This window comes from Microtus pennsylvanicus, chromosome 11 (assembly GCF_037038515.1).
Source record: "Microtus pennsylvanicus isolate mMicPen1 chromosome 11, mMicPen1.hap1, whole genome shotgun sequence".
NCBI classification, from domain to species: Eukaryota; Metazoa; Chordata; class Mammalia; order Rodentia; family Cricetidae; genus Microtus; species Microtus pennsylvanicus.
In genome coordinates, this window is record NC_134589.1 from 19,705,070 (window position 1) to 19,732,572 (window position 27,503).

At 53.9% G+C, this 27,503-nt stretch overlaps 1 protein-coding gene across 11 annotated transcripts; it reads left to right on the forward strand.

Annotated features, from left to right (window-relative positions):
• Positions 1–426: 426 nt before the first annotated feature.
• On the forward strand, positions 427–27,479 carry Fmnl1 (formin like 1). 11 transcript variants are annotated; one of them, XM_075990596.1, is made up of 28 exons: positions 427–919; positions 9,509–9,592; positions 10,325–10,438; positions 11,320–11,393; positions 11,696–11,779; positions 12,471–12,596; positions 12,858–12,875; positions 15,468–15,576; positions 16,598–16,674; positions 16,831–16,924; positions 18,920–18,994; positions 19,248–19,358; positions 20,659–20,808; positions 21,332–21,433; positions 21,604–21,859; positions 22,104–22,385; positions 22,559–22,683; positions 23,188–23,390; positions 24,121–24,355; positions 24,452–24,520; positions 25,042–25,122; positions 25,213–25,342; positions 25,452–25,615; positions 25,873–25,974; positions 26,137–26,217; positions 26,415–26,535; positions 26,798–26,896; positions 27,062–27,479. In XM_075990596.1, exons 1-27 carry the CDS (start codon positions 791–793, stop codon positions 26,887–26,889), a joined length of 3,288 nt encoding a protein of 1,095 aa, XP_075846711.1. In that variant the 5' UTR covers positions 427–790; the 3' UTR covers positions 26,890–26,896; positions 27,062–27,479. The 11 variants fall into 11 exon arrangements, with proteins under 11 accessions (XP_075846711.1, XP_075846712.1, XP_075846716.1 ...); XM_075990597.1 differs by having other exon boundaries at positions 657–919; positions 22,107–22,385; XM_075990601.1 differs by lacking the exon at positions 12,858–12,875 and having other exon boundaries at positions 657–919.
• The last annotated feature ends 24 nt before the right edge of the window (positions 27,480–27,503 follow it).

The following is a 27,503-nucleotide window of genomic DNA, read 5'->3' on the forward strand; positions in this document are numbered from 1 at the left end:
AGAAGACACAGAGGTGGGGGGGCCTGGAAGGGGGTTTCCACCTCCTTAGTCGGGGACCCCAGAGGGGGACCCCCGCAGCTCTTATGCCCCACCACCGCAGCGCCACCATAGATCTCTAAGGCGCGCGTGCATTGGTTGGACAATCTTCCGCTTGCGAATCTGCCTCCTCCAGGCCCAGGCCCAGAGACCCCCACGGCCCGGCCCTAGGCGGGCGGAGAGCTGCGGTTCTAGGACCCGGAGGCGCCTGGCGAGCACGCCGCTGTATTCCCGGCCTCGCCTGGGTCGGCTCAGCTTCGGGCAGGTGCATCGGCGGCCGCCCCCTCCGCGGCAGGTGCAGCTCTCGGCAGCCCCCGGCCGGCGTGCCATGGCTGCGGAGGACCCTCGGCCAGCGCCCGCGCCTGCCCCCTCCCTGCAGCCCGCCCCCCTGGGGCCGGGTGCGCGGCGGAGAACTGCGGTTTGCGCGCACCGGGAGCGGCAGCAGAAGTTCGAAAATCGCCGAGGGGGGAGCCCGCGCCGCAGCTTCCTGCCCCCGGCCCAACCCTCTGGCCCCGGCCGCCTGCAGCCCGACTTCCTCCCCGAGCCTCTCTTGCCGCCCGCTCCCTCGGACGGGGCCGCCGCGATGGGACGCCGCACCCCGGCCTCTGCGCGCTGCTGAGCCGAGAGAAGCCGAGCCCAGCCTTGCCACCCGCTTCTGCCCTTCGCCCCCGGCTCCGGGAGCCTAGTCCACGACCCCTTGGGAAAACTGGATCTCCGAGGCTGGAGGCGCCTGGCTGGCTGGGTGGGGACCACCATGGGCAACGCGGCCGGCAGCGCCGAGCAGCCCGCGGGCCCCACCGCATCGCCCCCGAAGCAGCCAGCCGCCCCCAAACAACCGATGCCGGCGGCCGGGGAGCTGGAGGAGAGGTTCACGCGGGTCTTGGTGAGTGTGACCTGGTGCGCACCAGGAGCCTGGGATGACGGGGACTCCGTATGCGTCCCCGCCTCTTGGGACTCAGGTGCCGCTTGGAGATCCCTAGCCCACCTGCTGCCCCTCCAGGGGGTGGGAGTGACAGAGTCATCTTTCAGAGTGACTTAACACTGTCCCCGCAAAAAACTTTCTTTAGCCACCTCCAGTAAGCCTTCTTAAGGGACGCCCCCCCCCCCCATGCTCCTATGTCTAAAGGTGTCAAAAATGTTTTGTGAGGTTGGGTTCCGAACGCGCTCAGGGTGGGGGGAGGCTGGCGCCCCCTTTTCCACTGCACGCAGGCCCAGCTGCTGGGTGCGGGTCTTGAGCGCCCGCCCTTCAGCGTCTCAGGGTCAAAGATGGAAGGGGTTATAATTTAACCTCCTGGAAGCCATAGCCCTAGCAGAGTCTTTGGTCCCAGTTCGTTGTGGTGTGCCTGGCCTAGGAGTTGGACTCAAGTCCTCCGCCCGTGTTTCTTACCCACCCCCTATGCCCCGGAATGGGTTACATCCATCACGGTCACCCCCTCCTAACCACTGAAAGGAGTAACATTAACAAGGGCGGGTCAGGGTGGGTTGGGCACTCAGGCTTGGGGTGGAACAAAAGTCAGGAAGGCTCCCCTCCCCCTTGCTGTCACCAGCTTGGGAAATTGGGGCAGGGGAGGGTGGGATGGGATGGAGAGGAGCTGGAGTCTAGGTCCCTGGGGGGAGGGAGTCCACAGCAGCTCAGGTTGAGCCTGGAGCGGTTGCAGTATTTCTTGTAGGGTGGGCACCCCAGTACAGTCAGAGGTCCCTAAGATGGGTGGGAGGCAGAGGAAGGGTAGGAAAGGGGAAAGGCCGCTCATTTTCACTTCCCCCTCTTTAGCCCAGCACTCTTTCCTGCTCTTTTGTAGGTGGCTGCCCAGTGGCCTGTCTACTCTTAGCAATCCCTTGCTGGACTCTGGGTGACAGGGAGTAAGGCTGGACTGTTTCCTGGAGACACTTGGCAGTCTCAGTAGGCTGCTCTTGCAGGTCTGAGGGTGGGGAGCCCAGGAGAGGTTCACTCTGGAAACAGAAGTTCTGGCACACTGTCCCCTAGACGGCATTTCCCCTCTCTGGCTAGCCAGTCCTTCAGCCTGACTTGCCAGATCCCTTGCATGGTCCCAAAGGGGCACCTCCCAACAGTTCCAGAGAATCTTGGCTCCCTTCCTCTCCAAAAGAAGGACGAGAGGAGCCTGGGGATCTGTAAGATGGGGTGGGGTCTGTCCCTATGAAAGCAGGGGCTCTGAGGGGCATTTCAGACCAAGCTAGCGAGCCTTGGACTTCCCTATCTCTCCACCTGCCTCTAACTCCATCTTCCCGAAATCCAGACCTTGACCAAGTTCAGCAGAGCTGAGCGAGTGGGGGAGGGGCCCTCTGAGGAGCCTGAGTTAGTGATGAGTTCAGCCTCACAGCCGGACCGTGGGTCATCTTTCCCTTTATGTGTGTGTCTGTGGATAGGGGTAAGACTGGGTCCCAATCTGTTCAGTCATGTACTCTAGTGGGGAGGAGCCTTCTGAATAATTCAGACCAGTGGAAATTCCAAAAGTCAAGTGGAGATGTTCTGAAGCAAGGGTGGGGCTTGATTGCCCTGGCTGGACTTGTGGTTGAAGTGATGAGTTAGTCTTGAAATGCAGCTGGACCCCTCTGAGGGCCGGAGCATGGAGGGAAGATCAGGAGACAGATCTTCCAGAGTGTCTTGGTGGCGCAGTGGAAGTCTAGGGCAGCAGCATCCACAGGGGATTCCATGACTTTCAGGTTCCCTTGGAATTCAACGTGTCCCTTCTCCTCCCTGGGTGGGTAAATCCATCCTCAGCTCACAAGGTGGTTTAGAACTGGCTTTTCTGGTTCCCTCAACGTCAGGGTCATGAGCTCTACCTGGATTAACAGCCTTGCTCTCCGCTTGGGGCGACCCAAGGCTAAAGATTTGGTGAACACAGGAGTTACAGTGGGTGTGGCTCCGTCTGGCTGCTAAGGTGCAGCCGGGGCTCAGTCTTTAGGTAATGTCTAAGAAAAGAACCAGAAGTTGTTGTGGGGGCCCAGTGTTGATGGGGGACAGAATTCCCCGTCACATGGCCCCAGGGAACCTGTCATTTCAGTTTAGCCCCCTCATCCCTGGAAGGGAGTAGGATTCCCAATTCCCTAAGTGCTTTCTCTTTCTCTCTCAAGTTATTGTTTTAAATTTATGTATTTATTTTGTGTACAGTGTTCTGTCTGCATGCCAGAAGAGGGATCCTGATCAAATTACAGATGGTTGTGAGCCACCATATGGTTGCTGGGAATTGAACTCAGGACCTCTGAAAGAGCAGCCAGTGCTCTTAACCTCTGAGCCGTCTCTCCAGCTCCTCTAAATTTATTTTATGTGCATTGGCGTGAAGGTGTAAGATTCCCCTGGAACTGGGGGACAGTTGTGAGTTTTCGCGTGGGTGCTGGGAATTGAACCCAGGTCCTCTGGAAGAACAGTCTTTGCTCTTCACTACTGAGCCATCTCTCCAGTCCCCTTCTTCTCTTAGCCATGGCTCTCTTTTTATGAGTCTGAGAGTGTTTCCACTAGCCAGGCGAGGGGAGTAAAGATATGTTTTCCCACTAAGAATAATGGGGTATTACTTTCTCAAGAAGGCTGTGAGAGGGGGGTGCCCTGCTTGAAATGAGGTTGGGGAGAAAGAGCGGGTTGAGCCAGGGTTTTTGGCTGCTGCCTTAGCAACCGCGGAGGAGCGATGGTTGCCCCACTACATAGGCCTATGGTGGTGGGAACACCAGCCAGCCAGGCTCTGAGCTCTCGCCTCTCCTACGCCCATGCCCAAGGCTGGGTGTCTTCCAGCATTTCCCTGTCTTCTCTGAGAGTCGTGCAGGGTGAGGGGTTGACATGGCAAGCCACCCTGTCTCGGTTTGCTCGGAGTGCTACGTATGCTACTGGCTACCAGGGCTCCTGTGATCTGCCTGTGGACCTGGGGTAAAGGAATACCTGGGCATGTCTGTGTGAAGCTTGAGTGATACCTTACCCAGGCAGGGCTGTACTATGTGAAGAGGGGTTTGCTAGGCAGAGCTCTTGCATCCAGGACACAGGTACTTTATCAGGCAGTTTGGGACAGTCGGGACAGCTCCAGGAAGAATATAGGTCCTTGGTGCTCTGCCTCCCACTTCTGGGGCTGGTGGTGGAGAGCAGGTTGGACATCTCTGCTTTGCTGGTCAGTGACAGAGGCGTCATCACTTGGTCCCCGTGCCTCCTGCCTCTGGACTGTCTTCTCAGTGGATCTCACTGGGGTGTGGCCTTGTGGCTAGATGCTGGGCTGGGCAAAGGCCATGCTGATATTTCCAGCAGGCAGGGCTAGCACATGCTGGCCTCAAATGCAGGGATGTAGTGGGCATGATTCACAATGGCATCCAGGGCCAGCTGGATGAGGTGAGCAGGAGCATGTGGGCTTGCCCTTGGGGCCACCTCTGTATCTTTCTTGGGAATACACAATTCTGGAAGGTGGCTTGGTTCTCCCTGCCTTTGAAGGGGCTGGGGTTGGGGATCCTGCGGTTTGGCGGACGAGTTCCATCCTTGTTGCTTATTTCATGTGTGACCTTGGGCAAGTTCGCCTCTCTGAGCTCCAGTTTTCCTTACATGTAAGAGACGATGATAGGCTTATGGCGACCTCGTAGGATGGCTGAGGTAAAAGATTAAGTAGAGGGCTCCGAACAGAGCTTAGCAAGGCGCAAATGTCAGTAAATACTCTCTACTGGAAATGAGGGGCGCTGTCCTGGGCTTCTCCCTCCTGCGGCCCTTTGCTCCTCCCCCACCAGGAACGTCCCAGGATGCCATACATTATTGAGTCACCCCCAGGTCTTCAGCTATCTCAGACTCAGAATAGCTTCAGCCATTGCACAGGTTAGAAGCAATGAGGCCTAGACCGAAAACTGCCTGGTGGCCGGAAACCACGAGAGGGAGGGCCCAACTCTCCTGCAGGGTGGAGTAGCATGATGCTAACGGTGGTAGCCACCGGCAGCGGTGTGCACACGAGAAGGGGGTGGGAGGCCTCTACTTCCCTACACGGATAGTGAGCTGGGGGGGGTTCCCCTAGTGAGTAAGAACCCAGTGTGGGCAACAACAGGAAGTGTAGGGTGCTGGGTGGCAGGAAGCTACTGTGGCTGTTCCTGGTTCCTCAGATGGGGGACAGGGGCTAGTGTCTGCAGCCAGGACCCCAGAAACCCAGAGCCGTGATAGAGGTCGGGGGGCGGGGAGGGAAGAATGGACAAACCTTGAGTTTTTTTTTTTAACTTTATTTAATTTTATGTATGAGTGCTCTCTGCGTGTACACCTGTGTGCCGGAAGAGGGCATCAGATCCCACTGTAAATGGCTGTGAGCCACCATGTGGGTGCTGGGAATTGAACTCAGAACCTCTGGAAGAGCAGGCAGTGCTCTTAACCGCTGAGCCATCTCTCCAGCCCCAAACCTTGAGTTTTTTAAACCACATTGTCAGCTAGGTCTCCTTGGGCAAGTGACTTAATATCTCTGAGCTTCCATTTCCCATGTGGGAAATGTGGTTATGGTAGTAACTGGTTTGCTTGTTGATGTTTAAATGAGTTGATGATAGATCTACAATACTTGGAAGGGAACTGAGGCCTGAGGAGTGTTTAGGGAATAATTTATTATTGTTATCGTTATTCTCTTGCTAGCCTAGATTATATGCGTGGCAAGGTCTGGTGTCCCGGCTCTCACCTTTGTCCCTGGAGAAAATGGTGACTTTGGGAGTTCTTAGCTCCTGATGCAGGGTGGGTGACAGCAAGGTTTCCTCTAAGCCTGGGACTGCTTGTAAGAGCTCCTGCATGCCTGTATCCAGGATTTTAAGTGATGGATGCCACTGATTGCTTCTGCATGTGTGCTAACAGCTTGAAGGCCAAGGTTGAGACCTCCCAGGGGCGGGCAGCTACACAGACAGGCCTGGAGGTAGACTTGGCGTTTGGACCTGTCATGCTGAGCTGGGGGGTTACCTGACACTGGAATTGGGGTCCACTTTCAGGAGCTTCCTGGACGTCAGGGGGCTGGGCTGTGAGGAAGGGGTGGGGTGGCGGGATGGAGCCTAGAATCTGTGCAAATTGAAAGCGAAATCGTCGGGTGTGGCAGCGTCCAGATGTGGCCAGAGTCCTCAGTCTCCTGGGACAGCGTCTCAGAAGTCAACAAAGCAGGCGGTGCCAGGAGTGCAGGCTCATAGGAAGAGCCTGCAGGGCTGGGTGGGGATGAACTGAAGCTGGGCTCAGCCTCCGGAGTCTCCAGAGGTCAGGGCAGGGAGAGAAGGCTGTCTCCAAACAGTCTAATAGGAATGCGAATGAAATCAGTTCCGTTTATTTATTATTATTATTTTTACATTTAATATTATTTTTGTTTTCCAAGACAGGGTTTCTCTGTGTAGCCCTGGCTGCTGTCCCAGAACTTGCTCTGTAGACCAGGCTGGTCTCAAACCAGGAGATCCGCCTGTCTCTGCCTCCAAGTGCTGGGATTAAAGGTGTGCGCCACCACCACCCTGCTCTTGTTTATTTTTTATACATTGTCTCACTATGTAGTCCGGTCTTCCTTCAAACTTGGAACTAATAGAGTGTTGGGATTATAATAGGCTTATGCCAGATGTCAGGTATCAGTTCCTTTGTTTGGTCACACCCCATCCAATGAACCCATCTGCTTCCTCACTTGGCCTACAAGACTGTAGGAAAAGGGCCAGCACAGATTTGGCCAAACTTTGGAGCCAGCTTCGGGCAATCCAGAAGTTTTCATATCCCTGCTCACTTACCATCCCCCCCCAACCTTGAAGTCTTCTGTAAACCCCTCCTATCTCCTGTGCCCCACATAGATGAGATGCCCCTTCCAGAGAATAATATTATATCAAAACATAGCTTCTGAATGTTGCCAGGCACTCTGGGACTATGAGAGGGACCAGCCTGTGCCCATTCTATGGAGGAGGAAACAGAGGCTGACAGGCCAATAAGCTGTCAGTCTAGGTGGGCTCAGAGTCCACCTAGGCGGGTCCTTTGAACTCAGTCCCAGTCCCTCTGCATCCCAGCTCCCCTCCTCCGTCTTTTCAGGAGGCAGATCTGCCATTCATACACATGGACTATCTATCCCTTCCCGTCCTGTTTGAACAAGTCAGCCAGTCTTTTGTTTATCCCCCAGCACCTGCTCAGCGGACTGTGCCCTTGCTGAAGGGCCTGGCATGGCCCTACCTCACCCTGAGTGCGTGGCATTTGCTGGCCCGTCTCCTGCTCCCCGGTTACCCAGTTCCTTGGTGGGCACAGCCACAGCCGGGGAGCAGCTGCTAATGAGTGCCAGTGCTGTCAGAGCTATTTCTGATTTCTGAGCCTAAATTTAGAGTGTCTGGCAGGCTGGCACGTGAGCCTGGGGCCTGAAGAGTCCCAGGTAGGGAAGGGGCAAAGGGGCACCCTGCCTTCTGCCATTGTTGAGACAGGTACATCAGGCAGCCCCCTGAAGAGGTTGTCTGTCCCTAACACTATCTCTGGAGTGGTCCTGAGGGTATGGACTAGGGCTGTGGCTCAAAGCCAGTCAGCCCCCACTCTTACTGGTTTCGTAAGGTAACCTTGGGCAGGTTGCTGAGCTAATCCGTGCCTTCTCTGTGAGATGAGTATATTATATTAACAAGGCCAGAGATGGTGGTCAGGACAAGAGGAGGTCAGTGTTTGCCATGAAATGCATTTACGTGAGGCTACTTGTTTAGCCTGACTGTTGGGGTTGTTATTGAAATTAGAATTACCGCTGGATGGTAGTGGCCCAGGCTTTTAATCCCAGCACTCGGGAGGCAGAGGCAGGCGGATCTCTGTGAGTTCGAGGCCAGCCTGGTCTACAAGAGCTAGCTCCAGGACAGGCACCAAAGCTACAGAGAAACCCTGTCTCGAAAAACCAAAAAAAAAAAAAGAAACACTACAGGGTCATTCCAGAGCCTAGTGGGTCTCCAAGGTAAGTGAGACCTCAGATGTCTCACATCAGAGAGGCTGTCCCTCTAAGGCTCAGAGACCTGGGCTCAGCTTCTCCTCATCTCCCTCCTCTGCATTGACCCCAGCTTTAGGGCCCTGGGTCCTGGCAGGGCTGGGTCCCACTTCCTCTTTCCCCAGCCTTGCTGTATCTCAGTCTCCCCAGCTCTGTCTCTGTTGGGTGGGGGATAAATCAGACAGAGGGAGAAGTGGCTTCCTAGGCCCCTGAGGTAGAGTGGGCCCCACCCCACCGCCATCAGACCCCTTTTGGAAAGGCTCTGTCGTGCAGCAGGAGCTGATCTGGTGCAGTTTCTTCGGTCCAGCCTCACTTTCGCAATGGGGACAGGGATGACCTCAGTCCCTGGCTGACCTTGGCGTATGGTGGGTGGGCAGTTTCACCTCACAAATAGGGCCCCAGCCGGAAAGCTTAGGCAATGGGGGCTGATAATACCCAGCTTCCTGTTCCCCGAGGATGAGTCAAGGCAGTGATTTTGGGGTAAGGTCTGGCCAGAGCCCCAGACCTAACCCTGCCTGCCACCCAAGAGAGGAAGCTAGCTGAGGAGTCTGGAGTGGGTGTGGTTCTCTTTCTGCTCCAGCTATGGCCTCTTCTCAGAGCCAAGGGTCAGAGAGTATATAGCCTGAACTACCAGAGGGGGTGGCAGACAACTCCCAGACTTTAGGTTGGGCTCTTTGGGAGTTCCCATATCCCCAGTGGAGATCCAGGCTAAACTGGGGTCTCCATGAGGGCAAGAACTGGCATTGGGGGACTGACATATAGTTAGGTTCTCATTCAACTTGAGTTTTCTGGTATTGGGGTGAACTGGCCTTGTTTTCTAGGTCTGTTGGGCTTGCCCTTAGGTCCACGGGGGACCCTACTTTTGGCTGTTAACACCTACGTAAACCCAGAGTCCTGGCTGAACGGCACATCTCATCTGAGCTGTGGTGACAAGAGCGTGCAGCTAGGGGAAGAGGACCTGGGGAGAGTACGGCTGCTGTAGCTCAGATCCTGCGGGGTGTGGGAGAGTCCCAGCCTGGGCCACCAGAACCACAGCCCCAGCGTTCTGCCTATTCCGCAGCGGGATGACTTCCATCCCTCAAATCCCCCCACCTCTGCTGCTGTGACACATCTTTCTGGAACTCCCTGGTGACTGACACACTGCCTTAAGTCCCTTCCACCCTCTGGTGACCTGGGCTTAGTCTGAAGACCCTGCTGGCAGGTCCTAGCTGGGCCTGTCTGGAGATGGCTTCCCTGTTGGCTCCTCGCTCGGATGGGGGCAGAGATCATATCTCCTTAGCTCCACTGAAAAAAATGGAGCCTAGAGGTGTTGGAGGTCCCTGAGGAATGCATACTCTTGCCTCATACCAGGTGTGCCAGGAAGGTGATATGGATGGCGGGCGAGCCTCCCCACCCCCTCCTCCTGGGGCCTTGGGGAAGGTGGGCTACCTCTAAGGGCCCCGTTTCCTCACTGGACAATGTTGCTTACCCGTTAGGATGAGAGGATGTACGTCTTCGAGGGAGCTTTGTGGGTTCTCTGAAGATGGGGGAGTCCTAGACTCAGGGGTCTTTGTCTTCTGCCTCCCCAGAATTGTATGAACCTGCCTCCAGACAAGGTCCAGCTGCTGAGCCAGTACGACAATGAGAAGAAGTGGGAACTTATCTGTGACCAGGTGGGTGTCCCGGAAGTGCCTGCCCTGAGGATGCAGGAGCTGGCAGGAGAGGGGCTCCGCCATGCTGCCCAGGAGATAATGTCTACCTAGGTGGCTAGGGGCCCTTGTAGGATTCTGTCCTCCCTTGGAAGATCGGATCAGAAACCTCAGGGGTCATCAGCAGGGCATGCCCTAGAGGACTAGCCATGGCTGTCCTCGTGGCTCTGCTCCGCTGGGGACTGAACCTAGGGCCTCTTGCGTGCTGAGCAAGCGGCGACCATTGAGATTAGGCTCAAAGACTGCAGAGTAGAAGGTAGAAGAGGGTATCTGGGCTGGGAATGATAGGAGCCTTGGGGCGGGGGTGTGTCTCTGCTGTGGTCCCTGCCTCTGTGCGAGGGACTGGGGCAGCGGAGTATAGGAAAAGAACACACAGAGGTACCTATCTATCTATGTGGAGGGGCAGGACATGTGTCCTCAAGATGGGCTCTCTTCCTGCCAGGGAGCTGGCTCCTCCTTGAACTTTGCACTCCCATCCAGGAAGGGGAAGACAGGCCTGAATGAATCCCCCCAGGCAGGCCTGTGGCAGGACTGGCCTCTAGTCCACTGGCCCCAGGAGAGGCACACACCAGGCCCGAGGCTAAAGTGTTCCATATGTCCTAAGTTTGTACTTTGGGTATTCCAGAAACAGTTTAGACAACAGTGGTCTTTGGACTGCTCTGGCTGACTCTCTGTATATTCTACCTGTCTCCCCAGGAGCGGTTTCAAGTCAAGAATCCCCCCGCAGCTTACATTCAGAAGCTGAAGAGCTACCTGGATACTGGTGGGGTCAGCCGAAAGGTAGCAGCTGATTGGATGTCCAATCTGGGGGTATATATCTCCCTTTCTGTTCTGTCCCTTTCCATCCTGTACCCTCTAAACAGCTGGAGCAGCTGCATATATCTTTTTTTGTGGCCTTGTGTGAGTTCATGTGTAAGTATGCATGTGTGATTTAATTATCAGGGACTGAGTAACCCAGGCAGGCTCTCCCATAGACTCATATATATATATATATATGTGAATATGTATAGATGTATATATATATATATGTGTGTGTGTGTGTGTGTGTATGTGTGTATCCTACAGGTACTTACATGGACATTCCTGTTTGTATTTATATTATGTGTGTACATATGTGCACCCTGTATATTCATGCATAGATTATGTGTGTGTTAGATGTGTGTACTTTGAGGCTTGTAGGTATGTTTGTTGTCATGTGTATCCCTGAGTCCATGCATGGGAGAAAGACAGAGAGGGAGAAAAATGAAAGAATATGCACGTACCCATACCTAAGAAAATGGGTAGGCGTGTGTACGTGTCCAGGGTCTCCTGGGTGAATGTGCGTGCTTGTGTTTGAATTTTCTATGTCCAGTATGTTTGCGTAGAGATGTACATGTGTCTATGTATGCTATATCTCTGTGTGGAGGTATGTCTGGGCCCTCTGCATCTTCAAACATGTGTGGCTGTGCCCTCCACGTTGGAGGTGGGGGCATGCAGTCCATGACTCTTCATTCTGCTGGGCAGGTGTGTGGAGGTGGTGGGGGAGGCTAAACGTGAAAGGCCTTGCGTACATAGTGGGGGTGGATGCTTCTGGCTGCTGCCTCAGGACTGTGGGAGTCTGAGCGCGTGGTGGGGTTGCGTACTTCTGGCTGCTGCCCCAGGACTGTGGGAGTCTGGGCTCCACCCACAGACTCGTTGTTTTCGGCCCCCAGTTTAAGAGGCGAGTTCAGGAGTCTACACAGGTGCTGCGGGAGCTGGAGACGTCCCTGAGGACAAACCACATTGGGTGAGTTTAGGAAAACTCTGCCTCCGGGAAGCCTCTGGGGCTTTCCAGCCCTTCCATCACGGGCTAAGCCTGTGGTCCATTTCCTTCTCCCCTGTTTCTTGTGCGAGTTGTACACACACAGCTGGGCCGTGGGTCCCGCATGGGCCCTCAGCATCTCCTGGTATCCTTGAGTCTCTTGAGGGTGGGGGATGGTGCTATGTTCTGGGGCAGTGGCACCCAAGGGTCAAGGGCTTTGCTTTGCTTGCTGCTCAGTTGGACAGAACTCTTTCTGGCTGTAACTCATTGAACCTTGTCCTCTGCAGGTGGGTGCAGGAGTTCCTCAATGAAGAGAACCGTGGTCTGGATGTCCTGCTTGAGTATCTGGCCTTCGCCCAATGCTCTGTCACGTAAGTGACCGTTCCCAGCCCTTAGGCTGCCCCTCAGAGTCGTGATCACACATTCCTGGGCCTTAGCTACTCCTCTGAACAGGAACTGATCTCTCGCCCTGTCCCAGGAAAGTTGGACTTGGCCCTGGGCGACGGTTCTTCAGATGGCCTGTCCTTGCAAAGGAGGGACATTCCTTCTCCCTTCACCCTTTACCGTGCTCAGCAAAGAGTCATAGATGAACCAGGCTGTGGTGGCTCAGATCTGTAATCCCAGCACTTGAGAGGCAGAGACAGATCTCTGTGAGTTCTGGCCAGCCTGATCTACAGACTGAGAAGCTGTCTCAAAAATTAAAACCCAAAACAAACAAAAATGAGAGCCATGAATGAACATAGCCTCCTCTTCCTGCCCCAGCCTCTCTTACAAATCTGCCTTGCCGGGCACGTCCCTCTTTCCCCTATTTAAGTGTCCCTTGTGAGCCTGCGGTGGTGGTGCACCCCTTTAATCCCAGCACTCGGGATTCACCAGCAGAGGCAGATGGATCTCTGTGAGTTCAAGGCCAGCCTGGTCTTCAGAGTGAGTTCCAGAACAGGCCTCAAAGCTACAGAAAAACCTTGTCTTGAAAAGCTAAACCAAACCAAACCAAACCAAACAAAAACCCAAAATGGTGTCCTTGTGGTAAGAACTTCCAAGCTCCTTCCATTGCACCTCCAGGTACGACATGGAGAACACAGACACTGTGGCCTCTACCGCAGAGAAGAGCAAGCCTCTGGACCAGTCCGTCGAAGACCTCACTAAGGCACCACCCCCATCTGTGCCCAAAAATCGCCTGACCATCAAGTACGTGGGGCCCCAGATGGGATGAGGAGAGCGAGGCGCATCTAACCTGTCACATCTAACCTGGACCCTGGGGGTCAGTGGGAGGTGCAGTCCAGCATGGGGCTCAGAGTCTTGGCTTCTGGACACCAGTGTATTAAGTCTTCAGGTGGTGGCATCTAGAGACTAGAATCTGAGGGGGACTGGAATAAGGAGGGGGTTTTGGGGTTGGTAGGATCTCTCTGTACCCATCTAACCCCTTGTTTCTTCCTATGCGGCCTCCAGGTGCCCCCCTTCTCCCCGGTACGTAGTCACCCGGGGGCAGGTGCATGGGGCCTGACTCTGTGGGGTGGTGGGGTGGAAGACAGCTGCTGTGGATTGGTTTCCTCATCCTGACACAGGACATTCTTGTCGGGATACAGGGAAGGGGAAGGTGATGACCCTGGAGCATTAGCTTCCTGTGTTAGGTCGGAGGGACCAAATATATGTTTACGTATTTATTTGTGTATGTATATGTGTGGGTCGGTATTTGTGTGTGTGCCAATAGCTGACCCAGCTAAGCTTGGTTTTTATATGGGGGCTAGAGATTTAAGCTCAGGTCTTCTTGCGTCTTCTTGGTAGGCAAGTGCACTTATCAACTAGCAGCTCCACAAGATACACACACACACACACACACACACACACACACACACACGTATATATGTGTTTATATGCATACACACATATTGGCATTGGGACTTGCATCCAGGACATCAGGTATGCGAGGCAAGTACTCTTGCTACGCCACCATTCTGGACCAACTGTATATTAAGCCCCAAGATCTCACAATATGTTTCTTTCCCTCTTCCTTCATTCTCTTAACAAACATTTTTTTTAGACACTTACTAAATACCCTTCCTATATAGCACGTCTTAGTGGTGAGTGCCAATAAGACAGTTCATTCTGCTTTCCAGGGCCACAGTCTAGTGGAAGAACAATTTAGATGTGACCTAGATCTCTGAGAAGGGAGGCGCCCATGGCTTGCGGGTACTAGGAAGATTTCCAGAAGAGGTGACGCTGGACCGGTGTCTGACAGATGGATAGCGGCCTTATGGCACGCGATAGGGAAGGGGGATAACGTGAACAAAGACTGGGACATCTTGGAGCAGTGATAGGAAGGCTGATGTGGCAAACAGCAGTGAGGAGGACTCCGCTGGAGGACTCAGGGCTGGAAAATGAAAACCTCGCTTTTTTTTTTTTTTTTTTTTTTTTTTTGGTTTTTCGAGACAGGGTTTCTCTGTGGCTTTGGAGCCTGTCCTGGAACTAGCTCTGTAGACCAGGCTGGTCTCGAACTCACAGAGATCCGCCTACCTCTGCCTCCCGAGTGCTGGGATTAAAGGCGTGCGCCACCATCGCCCGGCTCGCTTTTTTTTTCTTTTGGCCAAAAATAATAGAGAGCGCGCACTCCATATCTTTCTTACTAGGTGCCAGGCTGCAGCTTATTACATAATCCCAACAAGCCTGTGAGGAGGGTGTTATTGAGGCCGAGGGGCTGGCTCAGTGGGTAAAGTGCTTGCCTGAGTTGAGTCCCTGGCACCCCTGAAAGCAGCTGGGCACAGTGGTATGTGCTTGTAATCCCAGCCCTGGAGAGGCAGAGACGGGATGGTCCCTGGGGCTCAGTGGCCAGACAGCCTAGCTAATTGGTGAGCGCCAGGTACAGAGTGCTTCTGTACAAGAACATGGACCCGAGTTAGGATCTCTGGCACCCATATAAAAATCGGGCACGGCTGCACGCACCTGTGTTCTCAGTGCCGGGGCAACTGAAAGGACCGCTGGAGCTTGCTGGCCTGCCAGGTTTAGTAGACATGGAGCGTCTGGGTTTAATAAGTGACCCTGTCTCAAAAACAAGACAAGACTGTAAAGGAATCAACCTCTGGCCTTCACATGCGCACTGAAGTGTATACACACATAGGCACACGTGCATGCACACACCACACATACCTAACAACAAACAAGGTGAAAGACTTCTGAAGGATGATACTCAAGCTTGACTGGTCTGCACACACATGCGTGTGCACACACACACATACCCACTTACACACATGCACGCACACACACACGCTTGCACACACACGAAATGCACACATGTGTACACACAAGGACGGTATCTGCTATTGCTGGGTGTGGTGGTGTAAACCTGTGAAGGAGGCCAGCCTGGTCTACATGAGACCTTGTCTCATCCCCCCTACCTCCCCCAGTATGGGACTAACGTTGCCATTCCTTTTACAAATGAGTAAAGTGAGATGTAGGGAGATTAAATACTTCTCTATTAAGTAGTGAGCTGGAATGTTCTTGAATCTAGGCACTTTTGAGTTTACTCTGCCTCTCAAGATGGAAGAGGCCAAGTGGATGTGAGCGCCACCTTGTGGAGACACTTCTGGTGTCGCCCTGTTTCCAAGCCTTGTCCTTGAACCCTTCCAGTCACGAGTCAACTCTAATCCCTCCCTCCTCCTCCCTTTGTTCTTTTTTGAGATAGGCTCTCACACAATGTAGACTGGCCTTAAACTCCCTGCTGTGTAGCCAAGGCTGTCTTGGACTCCAACCCTCTTGCTGTCCCTTCCCAAACACTGGAATTGCAGGCACGTGCCGCCATGCCTGGCTCACAGTAGCCCTTTTAGAAGCCAAGTCTTTGTAAGAGCCTTTGCATCCTTTCCCGACCTTACTACCTCCCCCCAGCATGCCAGCTCCTGAGGAAGGTTGCCTGCCTTCAGCTGGCCTGTTGGGTTGGAAAGACAGTGAGCAGAGGCTTGGAGTTCCAGACATGTCCCCCTCACTCTAAAGGACATTTTACTGGTGTGGGGAGCCAGAAGCTAGGGGCTGGGACTCTGACCCTGCTGCCTCTTCCACACCCGCCAGGCTGACGACGGCCCACAGTAGGAAGGCCCTGAGGAATTCCCGAATTGTCAGCCAGAAGGATGATGTCCACGTGTGCATTATGTGTCTGAGAGCCATCATGAACTATCAGGTCAGCCGGTGGCATGGGGTCGGGGCCTCAGGGGGCTGGCTTGTCCCCATGGTCACTCTCCCCTGGAGCCCTACCTGGGAAGCCTGGGGGCCTGAGGCTGATAAGTTTTGAGGGGAAGCCCTCTGTTTTATAACCTCATATCGGGTCGGCTAAAGTGGCCCTGGGTGTGGTTGGGGGGACTATGGGCTTCGGGTGGAGATCAAGGAGGGTTGGGTAGTGGAGTCTGTGGGAGAACAGGCTGAGGAAGGACACTGGGAGGTTGGTGCAGTTGGTGCAGCTCCACAGTGTCTTTGCTTTGTCAGCCTGCAGCTGTGCCCAGCCTGTAGCCTGGGGTCACATGCAGCTGAGGATGGCTGCGCTGCAGGCCACCGCGAAGCCGTAAACTTTCTTAAAACATTGTGAGACTTGTGTGTGTGTGTGTGTCATTTTTGCTTGTTTGTTTTTAGACAGGGCTTTTCTGTGTAGCTTTGGAGCCTGTCCTGGAACTCGCTCTGTAGACCAGGCTGACCTCAAACTCACAGAGATCCGTCTGCCTTTGCTTCCCACGTGCTGGGATTAAAGGTGTGCCACCAGTGGTCGGCCGTATGTGTGATTTTTAAAAAGTCACTCTATTTCATGTTTGTCCAGCGTCTTAGATGAGAGCTTTGCATATATGTCCGTATGTCAAAAGAACATACCTGCAAGACCTTGTTATATGCAGGGTGTTTGACAGTGACTTTTGAAAGACAAACGACACTGGTGGCGCACACCTTTAATCCCAGCACTTGGGAGTCAGAGGCAGGCGGATCTCTGTGAGTTCGAGGCCAGCCTGGTCTACAGAGTGAGTTCCAGGACAGTCTGAGCTACACAGAGAAACTCTGTCTTGAAGAAAAAAAGGGCCGTCTTCTTAAAGAAGAACGTTTATGCCTGGATGTGGAGAACCTGGGCATGAGAGGCCAGAGCAGTGTGGCCCAGACTATGCTGGGGGTGTTGGCAATCTTGGGGACCTGCCTGGAGGTGCTGACCTCCCCTCTCTCCACAGTCCGGCTTCAGCCTTGTTATGAACCACCCAGCCTGTGTCAATGAGATCGCTCTAAGCCTTAACAACAAGAACCCCAGGTGAGCTCCATACCCTAAAAGGTTTCTTGCTTCCAAACCTGCAGACTCTGTCCCCATCCTCAGGATTGCTGTCCAGGCCACCCCACCCCCACTCCCCTGTCCTCTAGCCAGACTATTCCACCACGCTACGGAACTAGCCTGCCCCTTCTCTTTCAGAACCAAGGCTCTGGTGCTGGAGCTGCTGGCAGCCGTGTGCCTGGTGCGGGGAGGACACGACATCATTCTTGCAGCCTTTGACAACTTCAAGGAGGTACCGGATCCACCATCCCAAACCTACTTGCCCTTCTGGTACTGCTTGGAGTCTGATTGCCAGAAACCGTGGCCTCTGGATAGGGCATCTGAGTGCTGGGATAAAAGGTGTATACCACCATGCCCAGCCAGTAAACCAATCTCTACAGCTGGATATGAGTTAAGCATGCTGGTGCAGGCTATAATCTCAGAGCCGGGAGAATTAGGACTTTGAGATTATCATTGGCTATACAGTTCATTCAAGGCCAGCTTCCAGGCTCCAAAACCAAACACCCCAAACTTATGCCAAAATAAAAACCAACCCAACATAGACCATCTCAAAAAAAGAACAAAAAAAGGGCTGGTTGATATGTTCATTCATTCGTTCATGAGTCTTTACTGATTGTTGACTGTGTACCAGGCACAGAAGTAGGTTCTTAGGATACACTGGCAAGCAAAAGAAATGAGAGGGCTGGGGTAATAGTACACATTCAATATAGTACCTACTATGTAAACATGAGGACCTGAATCTCTGAGCCCACATAAAAAGCCTGGTTTGTCAGGCATGGTAGCACACTTTCATTCCCACCACTCCAGAGGCAGAGGCATGTGGATCTTTATGGGAACCAGGCCATCCATGGCTACATAGTGAGACTATGTCGCAAAAACAGAAAGTCCCATCTAGGAATCAAATAGCAGCCCACAACTGTCAACTGTCCACAACTCCAGTTCCAGGGGCTGTGATACCCTTTTCCGACCTCTGTAGGCACCAGGCTTGCTTGCGTCTATGTGCCAGCAAAGACTCATATACCTAAAATAAAATAAAGAATAGAGCCAACTTTAGTGGCATGCGATGGGCAGTTCTCTGGAGCTGAGTGGTAGCCAGCCTAGCCTACTCTGTGAGCACCAGGCCGCTGAGATCCCTTGCCTCTGCAAATACGGTGTGAGGCTGGACCTGGGTTTGGATTCCAGCACCCACATCAGGAGGCTCACAGCCACCTGCAACACCAGTTCCAGGTTATCCGATGCTCTCTGCGGCCTCCGCAAGCACCCACATGTGTATTTTATACACATCTTCATGCAGGGACACATATAATAAATATTTTTTTAAAACATGGATTTGGGGGGCTGTAGAGATGGCTCAGAGGTTAAGAGCACTGGTTGTTCTTCCAGAGGTCCTGAGTTCAATTCCCAGCAACCATATGGTGGCTCACAACCATCTATAATAAGGTTGGTGCCCTCTTCTGGCCTGCAGGCATACATGCAAGCAGAACACTGTAAACAAAATAAATAAATCTAAAAAAAAAACCAAAACAAAACCAAAACAAAACAAAAAAACCTGGATTTGCCGGGTGGTGGTGGCATATGTCTTTGATCCTAGCACTTGGGAGGCAGAGGCAGGATGATCTCTGAGTTTGAGGCTATCCTGGTCTACAGAGTGAGTTCTAGGACAGCCAAAGCTACACAGAGAAACTCTATCTCAAAACAAAAAGTTGCTTTTAAGGACCTTGGTTTGATTACTGGGGTTGATCTTTGGCTTCTGCACACATGCACACACATGCACACACATGCACACACACATACACACATGCTCATGCCTATAATGAAAGTCAGGAAACAGCTTTTAAGGAGTAACTAACTAATGTAGTATTAGAAAATGCTCCATCTTATGGGGGAAAAGGGTTGCCACAGAAGACAGAACTGCTTGTAGGGGAGACCTCACCGAGATGCTGAAACTTGACTGGTCAAAGCTTTGAAGAAGCTGAGGAATTGGGTGTGGTGGTTCTCTTCGCCAGCCCACCAGGTGGTTAGAACGGGGGACGTGCACCCAGATGCTAGTGTAGCCAGAGTAGTAGGGTGTGTGAGATGGAGAGGGAGTGGTGTTTGGGGCAGAAGAGTGACGTGGCTACGCTTAGATGCAATCAGAGAGGAACGCATAGGAACACAAGGGCATCAACCAAGAGATGGCACAGGAGCTGTGGCCTATTGTTTAGTGACCTCCATTCTCCCTCTCCAGGTGTGCGGAGAACAGTACCGCTTCGAGAAGCTGATGGAATATTTCCGAAATGAAGACAGCAACATTGACTTTCTGGTGAGCTCGGAGCTCTGGGGCTGAGGACTGGCTGCACCCTGCTGGGACCTGGGTGGCCGTTCTCAGGGCTTTGCTCCAGCAAAGTGTAAGGATTGAGTTTGTCAGAGGGAAAGGGTGGGTGTCAGGGGAGTAAGGACCGGACCAAGGGGAAGGTTACAAGGCCGGGTTAGTGGACCACAAACTGTAGGGGAGGAGGGAGGGTTGGAGACAAATAGGAAGTGGAAGAGAGAATGCTGGTGTTCCTGGCCCCCAGGTGGCTTGCATGCAGTTCATCAACATCGTGGTCCACTCAGTGGAGAACATGAACTTCCGTGTCTTCTTGCAATATGAATTCACTCACCTGGGTCTGGACCTGTACTTGGAGGTGAGCCCCGCTCTCCACGCCTGGCCCCCCTGACAGAACTACCCACTCACTGTAGAGTACATAGTTAATGTAATTAGCAGGTCTTGAGTTCAAATCCTAGCTCTGAGAGTTGGGTTTGGTGAGACGTGCCAGCAATCACATCACTTGGGAGGCCAAAGCAAGAGAGTCTCAAATTCAAGTTCAGTCTGGGTTTCGCACCCCCAGTAATAAAAGCCCACAAATAAACAGAATCCTACCTCTGCCCCTTGCCAGCTGTGTGACCTTGCACACATCTGCTCATCCTTCTGAGCCTGTCAATCACAGAGGTGGCAAAGACTCTGAATGTGTGGAGGAGCTCCTGTTACATGATGGATACCTGGTACGACATCTGTCACCGAGGTCCCGAACAGGCTCAGGAGGCTCTGGGTGTGACTCACGAGCATCAGCTCAGTCAGGTGCCCTGACTCCAGCACATGATGGGGAGCCCAGAGATGCTGGGCACAGAGGGGGGCTGCCTCAGGCTTAGTCTGGGACTTGTAAAGAGGGAACAGAGGGACGGGTGAGGGATGAGCAAAGAAACCAATGCTTCTGGCCTGGTTCCTTTGGGAGGCTTTCTAGAGGGGCGGGGCCTTTGGGGTCGGATTTCCTGAAGCCAGGACTGGCAAATGGCAAGAGGAGGCAAGGCTGGTCTAGTCACACAGTAGAATAAGATTCATCTGGAATAAGGAACCTAGCCTAACACAAGCTTCTGCATGGCTCAGCCGTGAAAGAAGAGAGAAGCCAGATGCAAAAGGCTGAAGAAAGGACTAGAAAGATGGCTTATTGATTAAGAGCACTTACTACTCCTGCAGAGGACCCAGGACCCTCTGTGGTTCCCAGCTGCCATGGCAGGAGACTCACAGACTCCTGTAACTCCAGTCCCAGGGGATCAGATGTGCTCTCTGGTCTCTGAGAATGCCTGAACTCATGTGGTGCCCATAAATTCTCACACGGACACACATACACAAAAAAGCTGAATATTATATATGACTTTTGAAAATAAGAAACGTCCAGAATGGCCAAATCCATTGTGGTAGAAAGTAGATTCATGGCGGCCAGGGGCTGGGGCAGAGATAATGGGAAGGAAACCTTAGCTGGTGTAGGGTTTCTGTCTGTAGTACTGAGCTTTTAGAAAAGAGGTAACACATCTTAAAATAGTGAATTGTGTGATATGTGGATCATGTCAATAAAAATAACAAGCAAACTAGAGTCCAAGTAGTGGTGGTGGTAGACACTCCCCTACCACCTCGGACCTCACCGTGCTCCTGCTGTCTGGGGACAGAGGCTCCGGCTCACCGAGAGTGACAAGCTGCAGGTGCAGATCCAGGCGTACCTGGATAACGTTTTCGATGTGGGCACACTGCTGGAGGACACAGAGACCAAGAACGCAGTCCTGGAGCACATGGAGGAGCTGCAGGAGCAGGTGGCAACGGTGAGAGCTGCTCCTAACCTAGTCTGCCACACAGTAGGCCCACAGGAAGGCTGGCCCGGGGCTCCTCTCGTGTAGCAAGTACTGAACGGAAGACATAGTTCTGGGTGTAGATTGGAGGCGGCAGTCTGCCTGGGCGCTGAGTTTGCCCTCGATCCAAATCCGGAGTCCTTTTGGTGTCTTTCTCAATGAGTCTTCAGGGAGCGCCCACGCTGTGTGGGGCTTGTGCGCAAGGCAGGCGCCTCTTCCCTGCGCAGATTCCAAACCCGACTCCAGTGAACTAGATCCTGGGGTCCCTCTCAGCACGGTCTTGTTCCCTGCCAGCTTTCTTCACACTGGTGTCTTGGTTTCCCCTCTTCGTTTATTTGGGTTCAAGTACCAGGCTTGGCCCACCCTTGGCACGCTGGGGCAAGCGGATGTGGGTGCCACCCCCAGCCCTCCAGGCAGGCTTGCCTGATGCCGCCCCCTCACCGGCGGTGCCAGTGCCTGGCCGCGGGTGGTAGCTCACCATGTGCTGGTGCCACAGCTGACAGAGCGGCTTCGGGACGCAGAGAACGACTCCATGGCCAAGATCGCTGAACTGGAGAAGCAGCTAAGCCAGGCCCGCAAGGAATTGGAGACCCTGAGGGTGAGCTGTGGGTGTGGGCTGCGTCCAGGCTGGGGTGTGAGCCGGGCCAGGCTTCCCAAGGAGTCCTCTCCTCTTGACATCCCAGTCTATCCCAGAAGAAGATTGGGGCGGGGTTGCTCTATGCCAGAGAGCTTGCGGGTGGGCACTGATCCTTCTCCTGGGGCTCGCAGGAGCGTTTCAGCGAATCGACCCCCATGGGCACTGCCAGACGTATCCCTGAGCCTGAGAAAGTGCCTGCCCCTACTATGGTGCGACGACCCTCAGCTCTAGAACTGAAAGTGGAGGAGCTTGAGGAAAAGGGGTTAATTCGAATCCTGAGGGGGCCCGGGGATGTCGTCTCCATCGAGATCCTCCCAGGAGCGGTGGCGACACCAAGCGGTGACAATGCACCAACTCCGGGGGTACCCGCTGACTCTCCTAGCCCAGGTGCACAGTTTGCTTCATGCTGGGGGAGAAAGACCAGGGCAGGGAAGGGTATCCTAGGGGTATACCTGGCTCTGGAAGATAAGGAGATTTGGATTGTAAGGGTGGCATAGGTACGCGGGGGTGGGTTGAAGTGGGTTCTGGATGCATGCATTGGGGAGGGAGGTGGCAAGGAACCCCCTCTCCAAGTCGTTAAGTTGACGGGTTCCTTCCACGCTCTCTCTGGGCTCACATCTCCCACCTGAAGCAGAGTCAGTTCCCGGAGCAGCATCAGCATCACCACCGCCACCGCCACCGCCACTACCTAACCTCCAGTCCCAGCAGGAAGCGCTTCCCTCTGCACCCCCGCCGGCCCCGCCCCTCCCAGGCTGCGCAGAGCCTCCACCTGCACCACCGTTGCCTGGAGACCTGCCGCCCCCACCCCCTCCACCCCCACTTAGTACTGATGGACCAGTGCCACCTCCACCCCCACCACCTCCAGGAGGCCCCCCTGATACCCTTGGAGGACAAGACCCAGAGATAGGCCCAGGTAAGTGGAATAGACCATCTCAGATCTTCTAGGGCTGGGGTGGCAGGGTCCCCACGGCCCCCCTCTCTACCAGGAGTCTCCTCCTGCCTTCTGCCTCCTGTCTGTCTTGTTAGGCCTGACTGGGTTAGTTCCCTCCAGTGTCTGAACTACTCACCACTCTTTCCTGCTCCCAGGGGTGAAGGCCAAGAAACCCATCCAGACCAAATTCCGGATGCCATTGCTAAACTGGGTGGCGCTGAAACCCAATCAGATCACAGGCACTGTCTTCACTGAGCTCAATGACGAGAAAGTGTTACAGGTGAGTGGGCACTAGAGGGCTGCAGGCTCATGTTGGGCATAGGGGTGGTCTTCTCCTTCAGGATGGGAAAGCCCAGAAAGCAGTATGCTGACCGCTGTGGCCTTTCCTCTTCCCTGAGTGTGGCCTCTCCTTCCCTCCCATTTCCCACAGATAACTAAAGCCCGGGCCCTTCTGATTCTGGTTTCACCTTGGAATGGGTTTCCTGTTCTCTGAGCCATTGCTTACATTGATTTCATTGCCCCAGAATAATCTTTCTTACTGCCGGCTGCTTAGCCCCTCTCTCAGCATTAACAGCTGGGAATCTGGGTCCTCTGTGTGGTGTTTGTCTCGGTCTCCCCTGTTATCTCCTGTCAAGGCTGTGGTCAAGCCAGCTCACTGGTTATTCTGGCCGGTGGTATTCTGTCAGGCTATACCTACAGCCTTAGCTCTGGACACAGTGTTGAGCCAGGAGCGTGGGCAGATCTTGGCCTACTCAGCCTAGCGTTCTCGTCCTTGCATCCTTAGGAGCTGGACATGAATGACTTCGAGGAGCAATTCAAGACCAGATCTCAAGGCCCCAGCCTGGACCTCAGCACCCTGAAGGGAAAAGCAGCCCACAAAGCTCCCACCAAGGCAACCCTCATTGAGGCCAACCGGGCCAAGAATTTGGCCATCACCCTACGCAAGGGCAACCTAGGGGCAGACAGAATCTGCCAGGCCATTGAGACGTGAGTACCTGTGCTTGGGTGCGGCTTAGTCCCCTCGCTAGGCTAGGATCATCAGGCAGAGCCTAGTAAGAACCCCAGCAATAGCAGAGGCAGACAGATCTCTGTGAGTTCGAGTCCAGCCTGGTCTACAAAGTGAGTTCCAGGATAGCCTGGGCTGTTACATAGAGAAACCCTGTCTTGAAAAGAACAAACAAAAAACAAACAAATGAAAAAAGAACCCCAGCAGTGTGATGGAACCCACCAAATTTTACCCTAGGGAACGTTGTCCTCATTTCTTTTTTTTTTTTTTTTTTTGGTTTTTTTTTCGATATAGGGTTTCTCTGTGGCTTTGGAGCCTACAGAACTCTGGAACTAGTTCTGTAGACCAGGCTGGTCTCGAACTCACAGAGATCCGCCTGCCTCTGCCTCCCGAGTGCTGGGATTAAAGGCGTGCGCCACCATCGCCCGGCTTCATTTCTTGCCAAGAAAGCTAATACTGTAACATGCCCAGATTGAGACCTCTCCATTCACTTCCTGCTTCTGCCCAGCATGGGCAACCAGGCCAAAGGATTTATATATAGCATCTGCCAGTGCTGTATGATAGGACGGGGGCTTGCCAGCTCCCAGTTTCCCTTGACACCTATCTCTTGTTCCTTGAAGTTGTCTGCAGATACTAAATGTTGAAGCTTGCTTGTTTGTTCCTTCCTTTTCTCTGGGACGACACCCACTCTCCCTCTGCCTCCTCATGCAGGTATGACCTACAGACTCTCAGCCTGGATTTCCTGGAGCTGTTGACCCGCTTCCTGCCCACGGAATACGAGCGTAGCCTTATAGCCAAGTTTGAGAAGGAACAGCGGCCGATGGAGGAGTTGTCAGAAGAGGATCGCTTCATGCTGCGCTTCAGCCGCATCCAGAGACTGCCAGAGCGCATGAACACGCTCACCTTCCTGGGCAACTTTCCAGACACGGCCCAGCTGCTCATGCCGGTGTGGGCAGGACGGGCAGGGTGGTGTGGTGGAGCCTGGGCTGGGGGGAGGGAGGCAGTGTGGCTCCAGCTTACCTCATCTTCATCCCACCCTCAGCAACTGAACGCCATCATCGCAGCCTCAATGTCCATCAAGTCCTCTGACAAGCTGCGCCAGATCTTGGAGGTGAGAGCCCAGGGCAAGGGACTGGGGAGCAGGGCCTAGCCTTGCCTAGTCTAAGTAGCATCGGAAGGGAGACTCAGGCCCTCTCCGCCTGGGATATAGCAGAGAGAACGTTCCCGTTTCTCACATATGTGCTCCGACAGACAAGCTAAGGTGGGAAGTGGGAGTCGGCCTGCAGAGTGTGCCCGAGCTCCTGCTCCAGGGCTAAGTCCCTCTAAGGATTGCTTTGTGAAAGGAATGGTAACTGCAGCTACTCAGTGCTGTCTCTGCAGACCAGAATACGTGGCTGTCTAGGGATGGAGGAGGGAGATGTTGGGCTAGTGAAGGATAACGTTAGCGTGTACTCATGGTGTTGAGAGTCTACAGACGAGAAGTGCATGTCCCATGTGTCGTGGACTGAAGGGTCCATTCAGGAGGGCATGAGCGTCAGGACTGGCTTCTTGCCACCTTTCATCCTTTCTGAGAACTATTCTTCAAGGGATTTTCCCAGCCTGGATACCTGAGTCTTTCTCTGCCTTTCGCAGATTGTCCTGGCTTTTGGCAACTACATGAACAGCAGTAAGCGGGGGGCAGCCTATGGTTTCCGACTTCAGAGTCTGGATGCGGTGAGCGGGGGGCTCCTGGTGTGGGGTCTGTGGGGTCTGGGGTCTGCTGTCTGGTTGGTGGCCCATGGCTTATACCAGAACCTTGTCCAGTTATTGGAGATGAAGTCGACGGACCGAAAACAGACATTGCTGCACTACTTGGTGAAGGTCATTGCTGAGAAGTACCCACAACTCACGGGCTTTCACAGCGACCTGCACTTCTTGGACAAGGCAGGCTCAGGTATAGAGCCTTGGGGGCTTGGGCCACTCATGTGGGTTAGGAAGGGATACTACAAGGTATAAGTGTGTGCATGGTGCCTGGTCCCCTGACTCCATCCTGTCCGTCCCAGTGTCCTTGGACAGTGTCCTGGGGGACGTGCGCTCCCTGCAGCGAGGCCTGGAGTTGACACAGCGAGAGTTTGTGCGGCAGGATGACTGTCTGGTGCTCAAGGAGTTCCTGAGGACCAACTCCCCCACCATGGACAAGCTGCTAGCAGACAGCAAGACGGCTCAGGTGGGGGGGGACGGACACAGGAGCACTGAAACCTTAGGGTGGGGTTGTGAAGCCAAGGCCTGGAGGGGTGTGGCTACAGGCAGAACCCTGGGAGGATGGAGGAAGGGTAAGGGACCACCCTGTGTGGAAGGTGAGATGGCAAGAGATGCAACAGTGGAAGGAAGCGTTTGTGGATACCTCAGGCAGGAAGAGGGGCACGGAGCACAGTCACGCTCCAAGGGGCCCAGGCTAGTGGGGCTAATGGGCTGTTCTTGCAGGAGGCCTACGAGTCGGTAGTGGAGTACTTTGGAGAAAACCCCAAGACCACATCCCCTTCCATGTTTTTTTCCCTCTTCAGCCGGTTCACCAAGGCCTATAAGGTACAAGTGTCTGACGGGTGGGCGGGGCGCGTCTGATGCATGGGGTGTGGGCCCTGCAGCCACTCCCTCAGAGCGGAGGGAGGAGTGGGGACTGCTTCTGTCCCAGGTGGGACAGGGAAAAAGGAAGGACCCTCCTCACCAAGACCTGCCCGGTGCCCTCAGAAAGCAGAGCAAGAGGTGGAACAGTGGAAGAAAGAAGCAGCTGCGGATACCTCAGGCAGGGAAGAGCCTCCAGCACCCAAGGTAGGTAGCTGTCCCCTAGCCCAGTACCGGGGTACAGGAACCCTTCTGTGGAGATAGATCCCACCCAGAAGCCAGGGGAGGCAGAGGGTTCAGGTTCTTTCTGCTTTAGCTGCCTCTCCTTGCTGAGGAACTGCACAGATGTTCTGGAGTAGGTGGGGTGAGAAGCATCCTAAAGTTAGAGCTGTTCATCTCCCCAGTCTCCGCCCAAGGCCAGGCGACAACAGATGGACCTCATCTCTGAGCTGAAACGGAAGCAGCAGAAAGAGCCACTCATCTACGAGAGTGACCGAGATGGGGCCATTGAAGACATCATCACAGGTGAGGGCATAGCCAGATCTCGGTCCTGCCTTCAGTTTGTCTTACTCTCTGTTTCTGTTTTTACCCCCACCACACCACCTCCCCTCAACCTCAGAGTCTCGCTGTGTAGCCCAGGTTTTCTTTGCTGTGTAGACCAGGCTAGCCTCAAACTCACAGAGGTCCTCCTGCCTCTTCCTCATGGGCCACCATGCCTGTCCTCCATGCCTCTTGCTACCTTTTCTGTTTTTCTTTTCTCTCTCTCTCTCTAATTTCAAAATCTCAGTGCTCAAGACAGTGCCCTTCACCGCCCGCACCGGCAAGCGGACATCCCGGCTCCTCTGTGAGGCCAGCCTGGGAGAGGAGATGCCCCTCTAGTTTCCAGGTACCTAGACAGCCTGGCCTGCGATTCCAGTGCTGGCCCTGCATGGCTGGGATGTCTTAGGGGGTGATGTTTTTGACTGAGGTAAATTAGTGTCCCCTTCCAAGTGAGCAAAATTAGATCCTTAGAAGAATGAGCCTATGCCCATGTGTCTCTTTTGGCTTCCAGATCTTCGGAACCAGCCCTACATCCGGGCAGACACAGGACGCCGAAGTGCTCGCCGGCGACCCCCAGGACCCCCACTTCAGGTCACTGCTGACCTCTCGCTGTAGCCACTGTTTCCGTTGGTGGATTCTGTAGGGCTGTAGGCAGACTGGAACTCAAGGAGGTGACTCTTAGCTCGGCTGGGTCGAGCATCCGCTCCTCTGGCTGACTTGAAGCACCTCACCCCACCCCAAAAAAACCAGAAAAGAAAAAAGAAAGAAAGAAAGGCTGCTTGCAGCACCCTCTCCCTCCAATAGCCATACTTAGCCTGAGCGCGAGCCTGGTCTATAACTTATAAACTGCACCTCGCCGCTGCCCTAGCCTGGAGGACTCTCCTTGAACCTTATTTTTATACAAGATTAATAAAGATGTTTGCAAAAGATGCGCGTCGACTCGGTGCCTGACC